We start from the raw sequence: 17547 nt of genomic DNA, 5'->3' as shown, positions 1-17547 counted from the left end.
TTCTTGTAGTGGTGTTCATAGTCAATCGCGACTCGACTCCGCGCTACAAATGTAGCGACCCATGTTGTCATTGAAGAAACATTATTTATTTATGGCGTTATCGTTTGGGGCACGACTACACAGTATCACATGTAAAAGAGTGAGCATTAACGTCCAAAAATGCATAGAAAGATATTCAGATAAAGTCAACTGTGTGAAAGACAGTTATCCACTTGACGAGTATAAGAAAGATGAAGAATAAATTAAAACCCGAATGTGGAAGGTAAATAATTAACTTCAGTCATGGAGACGATGATAACGCCGAACTGAAGTTAAAAGGAATAAGTACATTGGAAGGATATATTATCGATCAAGTTACAGATCATGAAAATGAAGTGTTGACATCATGAAATACTGATAACTTGCACACGTTTCTTTTGTATACGGGGTTCAGGCTTGATATAATGGACTGCTAATGCCCTTGCAGTGCATAAGTTGTGAAGTCACACTCCTCTTGAACCAGATCGTTTGGCTGTACAGAAATGTCTTATACTAGTTAGCCGCACCATTCCTGCCTATTTCAAGCGATCACTCAATCATGCGACTCAGGTTATCATCGTTGGTGTACTGTAGGGCAAGATTTGGAATAACGAAATCTTATTTCTCTCACTGAACACACCTTGGATGAAGATGTCATGACACCACATCAGGTCACCACTGGACAAGCTGCGTTATGGTTTCCTCACAACTAGTTAGATCGGATTGCATTCTTCACGAAGCATCGTTCATCCTACGTATAAACTTTCTAACAGAAGATATGCAAAACACTTAATATCTGTGGCATATGTAGATTAGGTTGTAGTGACTCACATTTATCACGAGAACACGACTGGTTTAATAAAAACAATTATTACTATAGCTAACTGTACCAGTGCTTGTTTTAATGTGCTTTTGTTTGACTGTGCTAATGACAGCTATATTTTGCTTCCATTCTTATTCTCACACTTTTGATCGTGACTTCGCGCGAATTCGGCACGGACTGGCGGGTAAGCCACGGATTTTCGCGCACACGTTACATATTGTCGTGGATTTTTTGTGTCGTTATTTAACAGCTATTAACAGGCTTTTTTGCGTGACACATCAATTTCTGTATTGCTAGTGCTTGTAACATAGTTTTTATTCCAATTTATTGGCAGTTTGACGTATTTCTTGCTCACCACGTAAGTAAATCTGAAGTTAGCTTAATATAGTTATTTGTAACAATACAAACTCAAGCAAGTAAAGTTCACCGTGTTACTAGTCGAAAAATACATCACATATTGAGTTTTCATGAAAATGAACCGTAAAATCTTTTACATATGGTTCACCTCCTTGATTGCGTTGACAGTGAGCATGGATGTCGGTAGTTGTTTATAAAATGTAAGTAGAAGCAATCAAGCGTTAACCTAATTGTGAATATTATATAACTTGTTTGTATTTAGCCACAAACAGTTATATCCATTAGAGGTACCATTGTTTTGTACTGAAGTGACATAATTATGTAACGTATCTGAGAAAAATTATGTGAGTGACAATTGACGTTTATAGTGTTGTCCAGCGGCTTTGTGAACGTCTGCAGTAGTAGTGTATAACACCACATCAAGTAGGAACAAAATCTTCATGAGTAAAACGATCGGTGTTTCTTTTGAGCATGGTGACACAACCATGTTTTTTAGTTAATACTGATTTGTGACGCGTCTGTTATAGGGTTCACAAATGAGTTATTATAAACTCTTCACTCCGTCTCGGTAATACAGTTGTTGTGTTACTTAGGAAGTTATGAATGAATGTCACTACTTGTAAATAAAAGACTTGTAGGCACAGTCTGTTACTTGCTATTCGAATAACTTATTGAATATGATACTGAGAACAAAGTTTAATTGTATGTCTCAAAACGGATTTGTTGTTTTTCAGAATAGTATGGAGCTTATGGAATTTAGGATTACGGAAGATCGTGTGGAAAACCGGTTTACAAGTTTACGATAACTGTTTTATATTGCCTACTGCTATGTTCACTCATCTAATGAATTATTTAAATATAAATATAACAACCATAAGCAGTGTTTTACATTATAAATCCTGTAAGTTTGTATAATTATGGTCTAAATAAAGCCAAAACAAATATTGACGCAGAGTCATGTGACTGCATTACATTTCGTGGTTTCTCACAAGTTGCATACGACTGAATATGCATTATAATTTAAGATTGAGGGAAGAAATAGTATGAAAGATAATAGAAAGCAAAGAATTGGAATGACCTAGGTTATCAATAATAACTATACATATGTATATGCTTGAACAGGTCAAAGGTCATTTGATGTTAGACTTAAGGGAACATAAAGGAAGGGTGGTGTAATAGTCGAGTGAAGCTCAGAAGCATACAAGATAAATTGTGATAATTCTAGATGTAATGAATAAATCAGTGAATTAAGAACTAATAAGATAAGTGAAGACAATCTGAAGAGTTAACATAATTTAGCAAAGAAGTGTGAGTGGAAGGGTGGTCTAAGGATTACGTAATCCATCTTATCAGGGAACTAGCTGCATGAAATTGTCTAGTTCCATACTAATACTAACTTGATAATGGACGTAATCTGACAACGAAAAATATGTAAGGCGGTTGTTTAATCTGTAAGGTTTTACGTGGAAGTCGCATTGTTGTTTTATTTGACTCGTTGATTCATCACAATGAACAACGATATAACGCCAAATTCTAACGACAGTTCATAACTAATACAGTAGTACAAATTCTTAATTTTCACACAATTATTCGTTAAAGCGATTGGTAAACCTCCCCATGAAAGTATGAAGAAGACGAAAATAAAAAGTTTATTGATTTTTCATGACTACTAAAGTGGAGAGATAAGTTTACAAGTTGTATAAATAGTGGTATAAAATAAAGCCACAAAGAACTGTTAATCGTAAACCTGCTGTCTAGCTGTTTATAATTCTTAAGTAAAAATTGTAGACTTTTCTCTCCACCTGATTCGCGAAGCGTTCACCATATTTCTCAACAATTTGTTGTTTGCACATTCTTTGGAGCCGTTGAAGTTGTATATATTCTTTACTCCGTCTCCGTAATGAAATTGCTGTGTTGTTTTGTAAGTTGTACCTATTTTCTAATTTCCATCTGCAGCAACACCTAAGAAGTTGATGAGCTATGCAGTTTATATTTTATAATTTAAATAGCTTACTTGTTAGATTTCGTCTTTTAACATATGCCAGCAGGAGATGGCGGCACGGATATCGACACATATTAAACGTGCTACAATTACATTGACAAATACTTACATCCACTTCGTAATATTGTCCGCTGTCAACCATAAACAACCACTCGCCGCTTTCATATTCTAAGTTAACAAAACGCATTTTTTTAAGTTCGCATAACACCTTGGATCTTGCAAATGGAGTCAACATGTTAATTAAGGGGATAAGACGCTGTGGAGCATCATAATTGTATGTTCTTCCACTGATTATTTGGTCTTCAATGCTTTTTCTAGAGAATGTCATTGAACTCCACTTAAAAGCCTTGTACATGCATTTGTGCAAGCTGTCGCTTTTGCGTACATATCTTTTTATCTGCCTATTTAATGACTCAACACGATTATTCGTGTTGTTACCCAAAGTTAATACACTGCCGTAAAAGGCACGCGCCCACATTGTTTTACGTGGCATCCAGAAACGTGATAGGTACAGTTCGACCTCGACCCCAATTGTCTGTCACCACTAATTGGAATAATGAATATCTACATAGTAGAACAAAACGAAAATCATATTCACTTTTTATTATTAGTTTTATAAGTAGAATCAATACACACGACTTCGGGATATTGATTGTACAGCCGTATTTGATCATAACTGCTGAAGCATATCGCCGTAATACATCCATTTTCTGCATGCTCTCTAACTTCACCGTTTTGTCGCATCATCTGCAATACCTGCTTCCGAGTCCAACCTGATATATATTTATATACACTTACCAGTGGAGAGTTCAGCTTTCATATTTTTGACATCAGCAGCGGTCACCTGCTTACCTGTTCTTTCCTTAATACTTTCGATAACTTCGTCCGTCGACTGACAGTGCAATATAACTGGTTTCAAGTTTTCTTTTTCTTCTGATGACAATCGTCTACTCAACGGATCACAAACCATCCACGAACTAGTACACGGATGGTTGTGAGACATGTTGTAAGATTTTATAACGTATTGTTGACCCTACAATCTTACGCGAAACATCGATTGGCAATTTAAAAATTTAGACCTTAAATGTAACACATTAGTTAGAGTCCTCACGGTTTTTTTATTCACATTCAGACCTTCTGATTTACGTTTACGACCAAACGTGCAACGAAACACTACGAACAAGTATTTATATCTCACATCCTTCAACAATCTACTTTCTGCGTGAACATAGCGTGTATGGGTCATCTGAGAAAACATAGATTTATCCTATCATACTTTATGGAAATCCTTTAGCGCATTATCTAATTCAATCCAGCTTCCGAATCTCTTGTTCAGCATAATACGTTGGAACGCGTCACTTACGTCCACTGAAATTTCACTTGAGCATGAAGCACTAGAGACAACATACAATAGTTATTAAAAAAAGGTTATTCCTTGAAAAAAATTAACTGAAGGAAGAACAACAAATATTTAGGACTTACCCTTCAGTTGACATTTCGTCTTGACTCACAAAAACTATGCGCATCTATAACCTTTTACGTTATTTTATCTTTCTTACGTTGTTTTCTGGACCTTATCAACAAATTATATATAGCTGTTGACTTTCACTACAGCACTTAGGACCACAGATCAAGTTTCGAAGGAACAACAGAGCTAAAGTGTGCACTACAAAACAGAAAATACTCAGTTAATGCTCTTAGCAGTTATTTAGTGTTTATTATGCATCAAAAGATGACTTATATATGGAAACATTTAATACTCATGGGACCCAACACACACACGGCAATTGAAATACGGAATGCCCGCTTCCAGTCAGCGCGTTCAAGGTCGTTGAAACGAAACGGCGGACAGGTTTGAAAGAGATTACCGTTTTTACCTTGCCGCGAATTCGGTTACGTTCTGTAACCAAACTTCTATCCTGGCACGATCTCGGTATCCTTTCGATGCCACGAGATCGCCAGCGAATATATCTCGTTTTGGTCCATTAACTGTCTTCTGATATTTGGCTTCTCGGGGATTTTATGGATTTATTTGGTTACGTTCAACCCTCGCCTTCTGATTTACTTGGCACGTGTTTCCTTGTAGCGGTGTTCATAGTCGACCGCGACTGGACGCCACGCTACAAGGTTAAAACTCGTCAGAAATCAACATATTACGAAAGTTATCATTCAGAATACAAAACGTTAGCTTCGTTTTACGTCCTGGATTGAAGAAAAAACAAAACGCTCTTATCGGTTTTATTGATAGAAGTCGAGACAGTATCACTTGCTCAGAATCCAACATATAAACACACCCCAATCGGTGGTGTATCTGCGAAAACTGATGTGACCAGTTTGCATTGGTACACTATTCTAATCACTACATTTAGATAATATCAGTAATTACTTCTCCTCACTTTGAAGCCACATTTATCAATCATATTACGTGTGAATTTATTTGCTTACTTCAGTTATATTCCACAGTTCAAGTGGTTTGGGACGGAATAGAAGCTTTCGCTCAAAGGGCTTCCGTGTTAAGTAGCAGTGGATCACTAATACTTCCAAGTAGGAACCTTGGTGTATTGTTGACATGAGAGGAAAAATAAAATAGGCAAACCATGGTACGATACTATCCCTAGCTCTTAAGAATATGTCAAGTTTTCTAGAAAGGACTCCTGGGAAGTTGCTTGGACATGCTTAGCCTGCAGCGAATTCCAGCATTTGATTACTCTTAAGGAATAGGTGGTGTGTCTGTAGTCCGTTCTGCTGCGTTCTGCCTCTAGTTTCTGGTTGTTAACTTTGAAGATTATGTTCGAACTAAGCTTAAGTAGGTGTTTAAGTGGATGTCCAGAAGTATTTGGGATGCTGTAAGCCATTAGTGGGTCACTTTTTATATGTACTACCAGAACACTATTGAAGAAACCACCTTTCATACACATAAATTATACAGCCGCAAGTCTGGAAACTATTAGGAAAATTTTAAATGTCATGCTGCGGTCGAGATCACTAATATCTTTGTTTAACTTCCAGAACCATCCTGTTTTTTCGAATATGTCCAAAATCTCCATGGAATATTTCTGAGATTACTGAAACCTTACATTGTACCACTTCTACTCGATGTCCATAATTTATGACTGGTTGAATAAACACTACGTGGAACATCTAGAAACGACGGCGGAAAAGGCTGCAAGAGAAGGAAACATGAGACAATTGTATGATACAATAAACAAGCTCGATGGAAATTATCGTAAATCAGAACGACCAGTGAAAAGCAAGGAAGGCACGGTAATCACCAACATTGAAGAACAACGAATCAGGTGGGTGGAACACTTCAAAGAACTCTTGAATCAACCAACACCACAAAACCCTACCAATATGGAAACACAATCCACGGACCTCTCAATCGATGCTGGCCCACCAACAGTTGATGAGATCAAGATGTCCATCCGATAAATCAAGAGCGGCAAATCAGCGAGACAGGACAACATTCTAGAAGAGGCGCTAGAGACAGACGTAACAGTACAGTGGCATCACTCGTCTCTCAATACCAGTAAGAACCTTCAACAGGGTATTGTTAAGTAGAATGAAAGACTCCGTAGACGCCCGACTACGAGATCAACAGGCTGGATTCCGTATGGATCGATCGTGTACCGACCAAACAGCAACAACATAAACCATTGTGGAACAATCAATGGAATGGAATTCATCACTCCACATCAAGCTACACGCAAGATTATTTGAAATTACGGAGTGCCTGAGAAAATAGTGAACATCATACGGAATTATAATAATGGATTAAGGTGCAAAATCGTACATAGGAGACAGCTTGCAGACGAGCTAAAAGCGAGGATCGGTGTCAGGCAACGTTACATAATATCACCCTTTCTCTATCTCCTGATGATCGACTGGATCAATAAGACGATAACATCATGGGGGGAAGCACATGATACAGTGGACCGCTGGGATGCAGCTGGACGATTTAGAATTCTCAGATGATCTGGCTCTCTTATCGCACGCGCAACAACAAATGCAGGAGACGACCAGTGTAGCAGCAGCCTCAGCGGCAGTAGGTCTCAACATACACACAGGGAAAAGCAAGATTCTCCGATACCACACAACATGCACCAGTCAAATCACACTTGACGGAGAAGCTTTGGAAGATGTAAAAACCTTTACATATCTGGGCAGCATCATTGATGAACACAGTGGATCTGATGTGGATGTGAAGACGCGGATCAGCAGAGCAAGAGCAACATATCTACAATTGAAGAATATCTGGGACCCGAAACAACTGTCAAACAACACCATGGTCAGAATTCTCAATACAAATGTCAAGACAGTTCTACTGTATGGGGCGGAAACTTGGAGGACTACGAAAGCCATCATTCAGAAGATACAAGTGTTTATTAACAGCTGTCTACGCAAAATACTACGGATCCGTTGGCCAGACACTATCAGCAACAACCTACTGTGGGAGAGAAAAAACCAGATCGCAGCGGAGGAAGAAATCAGGAAGAAGTGCTGGAAGTGGATAGGACACACATTGAAGAAAGCACCCACCTGCGTCACAAGACAAGCCTTCACTTGGAATCCTCAAGGCCAAAGGAGGAGATGAAGACCAAATAACATATTACACCGAGAAATAGAGTCAGATATGAGAAGAGTGAACAACAATTGGATAGAACTTGAAAGGAAGGCCCAGGACAGAGTGGGTTGGAGAATGCTGGTCGGCGGCCTATACTCCATCGGTAGTAACAGGCGTAAGTAAGTAGTTGTTAATGAACAAGGGAATAACGATGGAGCAGAAAATAGGACACTCATAAAATTAAACCAAAACATTCGGCAACCAGTACATATTCAACGTGAATTTTGATATCAAGATAATTATTTCGTGTTTTTTTGTGCATAGTTAGTTTCATTCAATGTGTTTATTGTCAACTGAATTCAATATAAATTGTTATTCTCAAATGGTATATAATTATATGTATATTTGACTGTTACTCTTCATTTTATGATTGCTTCTTATGTAGGTAAATTGGCCACTTGGCTCTGTTCGAGTTTATCGTCTTACAGATTCAAGTGAAGCTCCTCGTTGTGAGTGTAAACTGATAAGTCGTATAGGTTTAACGCTATATACGAATCCTAAGCTATTCCCGTAACCCGCAGACTAGAACTACACAGCGACTTGAACTCCAGAAAGAATACACAAGTATGAGAGAATACACTTTATCCCAAGGTTCATTCTAGTACAGAAAATCAAGGGTATTTATAGATGTTGGCGTCTGTTAAATTAACATCATACTTCAGCCAATCCGTTAACGTCATATTATGCTACCGACCAATGGTAGCACGCCACGCTGGAATTCTCGAACGTTCCATCATACTCTGATTGGCTAGGCCCTTCGGCTCCTTTTTGGGCCTCTGGAGGCTCCGATGAAGTTCTCTGGGAGCCGACCCAACACCTCCCCCGAATAAGATTTCTTTCTGGGATCTACTTGTAGTTTGATAACTGGGTTGCGACGGCGTCCCATCATTCTTGTCTTTTTCCTTGTCCAAGGCTTCTTTTCAGTGTTCTTGGGCATTTGTGGCATTGGTGCGTCTAAGATTAAATCTAACGGGAAAATCGGCCGGTTACTTCGAGTTTGCACCGTTCTTTTGTCCTTAAGGATTTGTTTGTGTGACGTATACATGTCCCCAAAGCTCCTCGAACTCTGTACAGTACTTTTCCCAGTTTTTGCACAACTTCGCCCGGCTCCCATCGGTTCTTCCCGATGTAGGATTTAATGTAAACTTTGTCGCCAGCACTGAAGTTTCGGATACTTGGACCGTGACTGCACTCATCCACTAATTTGGATGGCAACATGGCATCGAAAACGGTTCGAGTGCGCCTCCCAAACATGGCTTCCGCGGGAAATTTGCCGTCTGGAACATTCGGGTTCGGAGTGGATCTGTAGGATGTTAAAAATTTTGCAATCACCTGCCCAGACGTCCCTTCTCCTTCCCCTTTCAGTAATGCTCGTTTAAAAGTGTCCACAAAGCGTTCTGCTTGTCCGTTTGATTGTGGATGATAGGGTGGAGAACGAAGATGAGTTATTCCGTTTGTTCTACAGAAATGTTTAAATGATTCTGCGTCAAATTGCGAGCCGTTATCCGTCACTAAGGTCTCTGGTACTCCGAAACAGCTAAATAGGGTAGACAACTTGTGGGTCGTTTCTGATGTTGTACAATTTGGCATGATATATACTTCCGGCCATTTAATGAATGCATCTACGATAATTAGAAACATTTTTCCTTGGATTGGACCGGCAAAATCTGCGTGAAGTCTTACCCAGGGTCCTGCAGGCGTAGGCCAATGCTGAGGTTCGCATTTCAAAGGATTTTTAGCGGCTTGAATGCATGATGAACAGTTACGGCATTTATTCTCGATATATTTGTCCATTGACAGCCAATAAGCATAACTACGAGCCAATGATTTCATTTTATTGATTCCAGGATGGCCACTGTGAAACTGCTTGAGAACCTTGTGACGTAATAACTTCGGAATAACGATTCGATCACCGAACATAATACACGAGCCGACAACCATTAGTGAGTCCCGTCGACGAAAATACTGCAAAATTTCTCCGTCAAGACGATTGTTTGGCCATTCGGTCGTTAGATAGCTTTTGACTGTTCTCAATGTCTTATCAAATTCAGTGATCTTCTTGATAGTTTCAAAGGTTACTTGGAGTCCATTGATTGCTTCATCCAATACACGATGAACTTCTTTCTCAGCTTTTATATTTGCTACAAGAGTCTCCTCTGGGGGTTTCGATTGGGAGCCTATTAATCTTGATAATCCATCAGCTTGCCCGAAGGCGGTAGTAGACTGAAACTTGATCTTGAAATCGTGACCCGGAAATATGGTTGCCCATCGTTGGAGTCGGTTAGCTGTATGAACAAGAATTCCTTTCTTCGACCCAAAAACTGCAAGTAGTGGCTTATGGTCTGTTATTAGGGTAAAATGTCGACCATACATCATCTTGTGGAACTTTTTCACTGCAAGGATAATTGATAGGGCTTCCTTCTCGATTTGGCTATAGTTCTTTTCAGTCGTTGTCAAAGATCTGGCAGCGTGTGAGATAGCTTTTTCAGACCCATCAGGAAAAATGTGAGAGATGACTGCGCCCACACCATAGTTAGAAGCATCTGAAGCAAAGACTATCGGTAGCGAAGGATCATAATGTGTCAATGAGAGATTGGAAGTTAGGAGTTGCTTGATCTTCTCGGAAGATGCTTCACAGTCCGCAGACCAATTCCATCTTGTATTCCTTTTTAGTAGGTGGTTTAGTGGAGCACGTAGATGATGGCGATCGCGGAGGAATACACCATAATAGCTGACTAGTCCCAGTTGCGTCGACCGTCGCTTTTACCGAGGTTTTTACCCATCGTTTCTAAAATCAAGCAGCTGCTCTGGCTGAGTGTCTGTACCTTTCTGAGTCCTACTTCGTGTCAATAGCTCATACCTGATTATTAAACCCAATTCTAATCCCTCCACTACACAACATTCATATACTATAATGTTCGCCTTATCTTTCTGCGAAACCTCAACCACTTCCATTGCTTCCATAACAGCACCAAGTGATGTTAGGAAAGTGAAATTTTCTTATAGGTTTGATATGCGTTGACCTGATCACACGGTGTGAGAAATGTGTGGAACGCTTCTGCTTTTATTGGTCGCATAACATCTTTTTGGTGCATAAAAATAATATTAGTAAACAATTCACCAGTGTTGTGAATACTACTGCGTTGCTGGAGAACGTGTGGAATAACAAATGCAGACAGGCCTGAGGTTGGTTTGACGCCGTTGCGAAATTCTAGGTGTACGGAGCTGGCTGATTGCACTTCCCATCTATGAATACGTAATGAATATTACCTAAGTCAGTAAGTAAGCCTGCCACAACCTAGAACCAAGCACATATATACATCCGTCCAAGTTGCCACACCTCATTAGCACAACAAGATGAACACCAAATTCATAGAAGCAGTTACTTAAATGGTAGTAACATATAAAAGCAAAATTGTATATAAGGATATGACACAGGAATAAAGAATTAGTTCGTAGAAGTAAAGTTATAACACGTGGCCAACCATCTAGGTCTGTGAAGATTTTCGACCTCATCAACTGATTTACCATTATTTCCTAATACCCCGCGTCTAACCTCACTATTAATTACCCGGTGATCCCAGTAGATGCGAGTAATATTTCCAAGACAGCTGTGATCAAATACTAGCAACATATGGACATTTTCTACTCACAACGGCCACGTTTAGCAGCCGTAAAGTAAAACAGAACGAACTACCGCACAGTACACCTGTACTCCAGAGTTGATGTTCACTGCATTACTCGAACTCAGTACCGTTCGTATCAAACGCCATCGCGTTATCCACTTAGCTACGGAGTCCAGATAGTCACTAGCTTGTGCAATGAGGTGAAGTTTTATTTATGTATCGCTTGTTTGAATCTTACCATTGATGTTTAGGACTGCAATTTATCAGTCTTTGCTTATAATGCTTGTGAATTAAGGCAATATCGAAGCAATTCACACAGGATGCATACCAATATGAGACTGAATAATTACAGTCCTGGACATCAATGGTTAAGAGTAAAACGAACAATGAGAAAATGAATTAAAATTTCTGTCCGCTGTGGTGTTGAAAATTGTAACGGGGATTTTCTACGCTTAATGGCCACGTTTAGCAGCTTTAAAGTAAAACAGAACTGCTGCGCAGTATATTCGTCCCTTAATTGATAGACGGATGTCTCGCCTTCGCCATGGGTGACGTAGGTTGGTAAATGCCAAACGAGCTTTTCGAATCCGTACTGAGAGTTCGTCAGACACTAACCCATTTGGGTTAATCAGACCTCCAAGATAAATGAAGTTGTCAACGCGTTCGACTACTTCACTCCTTATCCTTAGTTCAGGTGTTGACGCAGACCAGTCCTGAAGCAACGACTTGCATTTAGAGGGGGAGGAACGCATCATAAACATCCTGGCATTGTTGTTGATTGCCGTTAATAGACTGTGTATTTTATCAGCGTCCTCACAACATAGGACTATATCATCTGCGTATTTTAAGTCAATAAGTTAACCTCCTGGTAGATCAATTCCTGAACATTCAGACGACGACAACGGTATTTCCAGTATAATCACTATGATGAAATTGAACGAAAATAGGGATAGTGGGCAGCATTGGCGGACACCACTTGTGGTTGCGAAATCAGATGACAGTTCACCATCAACTCTGACCCAACTAGTAGTGTTCGAGTAAAGAGCCTTCACAAGGTTTATGTACTTCTGTGGTACAGCTTCCAATGCCATAGAGCCTCTTGATCTACAGAGTCGAATGCTGCTTTTAAGTCAAGAAGGACCACCATTGTCGGACGCCGATAACCATGCCTGTGTTCTGGAACCCGACGAATGGTGAATATGTGATCAATGCAGCCATGAGCAGGTCTGAAGCCAGCTTGATTCTCTCGTGGTAGCGGTTCATTGGTCTTTGCTAGGCGTCCGATAATTATTGAGGCTAGTATTTTAGATACAATATTAGTCATACTAATCCCTTTATGGTGTTCACAGGATGATGTTGACCGCTTCTTATATATCGGGACAATAAATGATTGTGACCAGTCAGATGGGAATACGTCCAACTCCCAGATTTTAGCTAAAACATTAATCAACCTAATCGCTAAAATCAGAACACCATATTTAAGGATCACTGGAGCCAATCTATCTGGACGAACTACTCTTCCTCGTCTCAGATTAGCTATGGCTTTTCGAATTTCAATTAGAGTCGGGGGACCTACTTAAATGTTCCATTCAGGCTGGATGAACTGCTGCTTAAAGTGTTCCTCCCATCGTCATAAACAGAGCGGTTAAGTGTCGTTTTTTCTGAGATTGTCCAACTTACACGTGACTTCTTAATCTGGTTCTGAAAAGCTGTTTTGTGTTACCTACAGCCACAATCTTTCCCATCTCTTTAGCTTACGTTGCCCACCACTACTCGTTCTTTAAACTTTTCGTTAACCTAGATCTGATTTGTTTTTGCTTTTCATCATGTTCCGAGCTTGATGGAATGAGTTTAAGAGAATTCATTAGTGCAATAAACTTAGCAAAAATCCAATGACTTTTTGTTACCCTTTGGTTTAAATTAGCAATAGTTGTCAATGGTGTTTCCGCAAATGTTTATATATCTTTCCATGCAACATCTGGGTTAGCTTCGTTTCCAAAACCGTCAAAGTGTGACTTCAGTTGTTCATGTAGTATACTTCTGGCTTTCTAATCACCATTTTAATTCTAATGAATCTTTTAATGTGCTTTTTTGCGTCCAGAGATGCGTAAGCGAATGCATGCTCGTATTAGCATGCGCGGAGTTCAAGCAGATATTCCAAGACGAGTGACAGTATTCTGAAGAGCCTATCCAGCAATGACTGATGGCAATATGGTCTATTTGAGTCCTGTATAACTGCTGAGATGTCCACAGTCTACTGCTTTGTAAACCATGTGGTATCCTTAGATGGAGATTGATGTGTACAAAACAGATTCACTCCCACACTCCTTGACTGAGTAGCTATTCGACGGCTTGCCGGTCGCTTAATGAGACGGCTTTAATCACTACCTGTTTTAGTGCGTCGTATGGCTTTTATATGTCTGGCTTAGTTAAAACCTCTCGTACACTGTCTGCTATTTCATCTGGGAGTAGTGAGCTCGTGTGGCCAAATTTATCTCGCTGTGAATGAACACGATTAGCTACAAAGTAATGTTCAAGTCTGATAAACCAAAGTTGAGGATCTGTGACCTTATAAGGGGGAATAGTTACACTAGTGGACCTCACGGATGGAGTTTGTGAAAGGTCTCTTGTGTCGTTGCTTAAAGACATATTTATAAAGATCAAAAAGTACACGAATATAATGTGAATGTTACAGAGAGAAGTGAATCGGTAAAAACAATGATAATAACAAATGGTACAATTTATAACAAAGAACGGATTTACTAAATTGCACCAAAATGTCAACTGTTTGTAAAATATCGTTGTTTACTATGAATATTGTCGTTATATTCAATAACGTTTGTGAGATAATGTACGTATAATTAAAATAGTGACATGACAAATCCACAGTTATGATTATAATCCAAATGACAGCTCGAATTGAAAGAGGGTGCGTTGGATTTTCGGAATTGGATTATGTCGTCGAAGATTGTTTCGTGCTCACACGTTGGATCGCCGATTCTGTGGCGGTCGCTATTCAATATAATCCTTAAACTTCGTATACAGTTCGTCTTGACAACCGTCAACTTCGTCATTATTGCTCACACTACCTGCCTTCAATCGTTTTCGATAGTTCTAAGACGAAAACGTTTTAAGACATCTAATTGCTGATGCTGAGACAAGTGTCTTGCATAACGTGGTGGTATTGATTCTTACTGCACAATACTCAAAGCTGAACATCTGGCAACTGAGAAAATAAATATTAAAGAGTTAACACTGAGGGAAGGCCAACAGTGATGAACTCGGGAATATTCATGCATTCATTCGGTTGGTACAGTTTAGCCGTGAAGGCGTGGTTATTCTGTTTAACTTGTATTTATCCACGTTAAATACATTACCGCATCTTCCGCCCAAATGTGTTTTACAGAAGCACTAAGTATCATATCGTTAATTCTTGCGATACGACGAGTCAGTGTAGAGAATGTTGTGACCTCCAAGTAAGATCTTATAGTTTAGGCAGTCACATCATGACATAACTATGATTTTAGGATAAGGTCTATTATTAGGCCAGTACTGATAACAAAGAAGACTATAATTCTACGTTGGTAGGTCCGACTAAAGAAGTACGGTCTATTGTAAATCATCATTTTCACTTTAACCTTGTGGTGGTCGTTATTCAATATAACCCTTAACCTTCGTATACAGTTCGTCTTGATAACCGTCACTAGATAACGCCCCAACGGTATATTAATCAGAAGGCGAATACGAAGTGTTGATTACGTTTATTATGGGACCACACACAGATATCCAAAATTACAAGTGCGTTAAGCAAGTATGAAAGAGTTGCGCCTAAAGGCAAGCAGGCAAGCGAGCGAGCGAGTTCAAATCAAATGGTTCAAATGGTTGTGGACGGAATAGAAGAAGCTTTCGCTTAACAGGCTTCCGTGTCTAGTAGCAGGGGATCACCAAATCCTCCAGGCAGGAACCTAGGTATGTTAACAATAAAAGAGGAAAAGAAATTGGTAAATCATAGTGTGATGCTGTCCTTCGTCCTTAAGAATAGGTCAAGTTGCCTCTTGAAGGACTCCTGAGAAGTCGCTTGGACTAGCTCGGCCGGCAGCGAATTCCAGCTCTTGACAACTCTTAAGGAGTAGAAGTTGTGTCTACATTCCGTCTTGCTATGTTGTGTTTCCAGTTTCTGGGTGTTACCCCTTAGGTTATTATTCGAACTAAGCTTAAGTAGGTGTTTAAGAGGATGTCCAGAAGTGTTAAGAATACTATAAGCCATTAATAAATCACCTCTAAGACGCCTATACTCTAATGGGTAAAGGTCTAGTGAATGGAGGCGTTCTTCTTAAGGTTTAGATTTGAGTCCTCGAACTGATTTCGTGGCTCGCCATTGGATACGCTCCAAAGTGACCTTGTCCTTTTGGAGTGAGGGGGGAGTACTATGTTTCCGTACTCTAAATGGGGACGGATGAAACTATTGAAGATTGTGTGGAAAGTTCTTCCGTCAAACTGGCCAAAAATGCGCCTCAACGTTACCAGTGCAAGGTTTGCTCGGAAGGCATTTTTGTCACAGTTAGCGTAAGACTTTAAGTCATGGGGCATCAGGACTCCTAAATCTTTTTCCACTTGGGATACTACTAGAGAGGAGTTTCCTAAGTTGTAACTGTAGTTTGCGACATGTCGCAGATGGACTACTTTACACTTTGAAGTGTTAAAGGTAAGTCCGTTATCGTCTGCCCAACTTTGAAGTCGAGTCAGATCCTCCTGAAGTGCCTGTGTATCGTCTTGGTTGCGTATCTCTCTCCAAAGTTTCACGTCGTCGGCAAAAAGTAGTAAGTCTGACGTTACCTGTTGAGGAAGATCATTTATGTAGATCAGGAAGAGAAAAGGTCCTAGTACTGAGCCCTAGGACATTCCATAGCCTGAGATAAAGTGAAATTAACCCTGACCTTAAAATGTCGATTTTTTAGGTATGAAGTGAGGTTGGTTATACAAGAGTAACCCTTCCTGAAACCATGCTGTTGGGGTGAGAAGAAATTTAAGGACAGTAGATAGTCATTTAAACCGTCGCATATCAGGGACTCCATGAGTTTTGAAGGTAATGACAGAAGAGCCACCGGTCGGTAACTTGAAGGTTCGCTGCGTCGACCTCCTTTGAAAATTGGTGTGATGTGAGCCAGCCTCCCATTTTCCGGTTGTTTTCCTCGACTTAGTGAGTGTGAGAACATCACGTTAAGCGGCGTTGCCAGGATTGAGGCTGCCTCCCTCAGTATGGCAGGATGAACCGTATCCGGGCCAGGAGAAGTGTCTAGTCTTAAGTGCTGCAATTTCCGGAACACCAAGTCAGCGCTTAGGTCCACTTCAGAAAGTCCTGTGGAACTGCAGATGAAACTGTCGTCAATAAAGTTGATGTCAGCCGGTTGAAATGTTTGAGAGTAATGGGCCGCCAGAAGGTTAGCGGCGTCGCCATCGTTGTTGGTCGGGCCGTTAAGACCTAGCAGTTGAGAAACTCCTGTTTTGGCTTGACGAAGAGAGGTTGCATAACGGAATAGGCTTCTAGGGTTAGAGGCGAATTTGTCCATAAGCTTTGTTTGGTACTGAAGCCTGTCTTCTCTTATAGCCTTCGTGCATATGTTCGTTATATGTTTATATTGCCTGTACGCTCCGTCATCGTCAGTTCGTTTGTATTCCGCCCAACAGTGCCTTTTGCAGCTTAGCAGGTGAAGGGTACGGTTCTTGATTATTGTAGGTGGTTTTCAGCTTTTGGGAAGCGTTTGAGGAACTGAATGGTTTGTAGCACGTAAGAGCGTGTACAGTAAGAAGTCCCAATGACCGTCCACATCGAGTTGGGGGTGAACATCCCAAACCACCTGTTGTAGATTGTCGTGTAGAGCTGGCACATTCAACCGTTTAAAATTCCAATGCAAGTTATTGGTGGGGTATCTTAGCTTAGTTTTGATGACAAAACTGAAGGCTATGACGACATGATCGCTTTTTCCCAGAGGAGCCAGGATTGAGAGGTTGTCAACTAGAAATTCTTCGTTTGTGAATACACAGTCTAAGCGCGATGGCGTCTGACTGTTTCTTCAACGAGTTGCCGACCTCACAT

General features: G+C 40.2%; 1 protein-coding gene across 1 annotated transcript; it reads right to left on the bottom strand.

The window, feature by feature from the left end:
• Positions 1–2862: 2862 nt before the first annotated feature.
• Positions 2863–5042, bottom strand: MS3_00000425 (uncharacterized protein). Its single transcript, XM_051208192.1, has 7 exons — positions 4760–5042; positions 4683–4716; positions 4477–4594; positions 3999–4446; positions 3799–3973; positions 3213–3764; positions 2863–3176 (listed from the first exon to the last, which is right to left on the bottom strand). Exons 6-7 carry the CDS (start codon positions 3691–3693, stop codon positions 2953–2955), a joined length of 705 nt encoding a protein of 234 aa, XP_051066400.1. The 5' UTR covers positions 3694–3764; positions 3799–3973; positions 3999–4446; positions 4477–4594; positions 4683–4716; positions 4760–5042; the 3' UTR covers positions 2863–2952.
• Between the last annotated feature and the right edge of the window lie 12505 nt (positions 5043–17547).

This window comes from Schistosoma haematobium, chromosome 4 (genome assembly GCF_000699445.3).
Source record: "Schistosoma haematobium chromosome 4, whole genome shotgun sequence".
Taxonomy (NCBI): Eukaryota; Metazoa; Platyhelminthes; class Trematoda; order Strigeidida; family Schistosomatidae; genus Schistosoma; species Schistosoma haematobium.
The sequence above is the reverse complement of the archived record's forward strand: the minus strand, read 5'-3'. Positions and strand labels throughout refer to the sequence as shown.

Excerpts from the sequence above, each read along its gene's own strand:
- MS3_00000425 (XM_051208192.1), bottom strand. The coding sequence starts at position 3,693 with ATGCCACGTAAAACAATGTGGGCGCGTGCCTTTTACGGCAGTGTATTA. Across the intron at positions 3,177-3,212 it reads TAAAAGACGAAATCTAACAA|CTCATCAACTTCTTAGGTGT; the intron begins GTAAGCTATTTA and ends TAAACTGCATAG.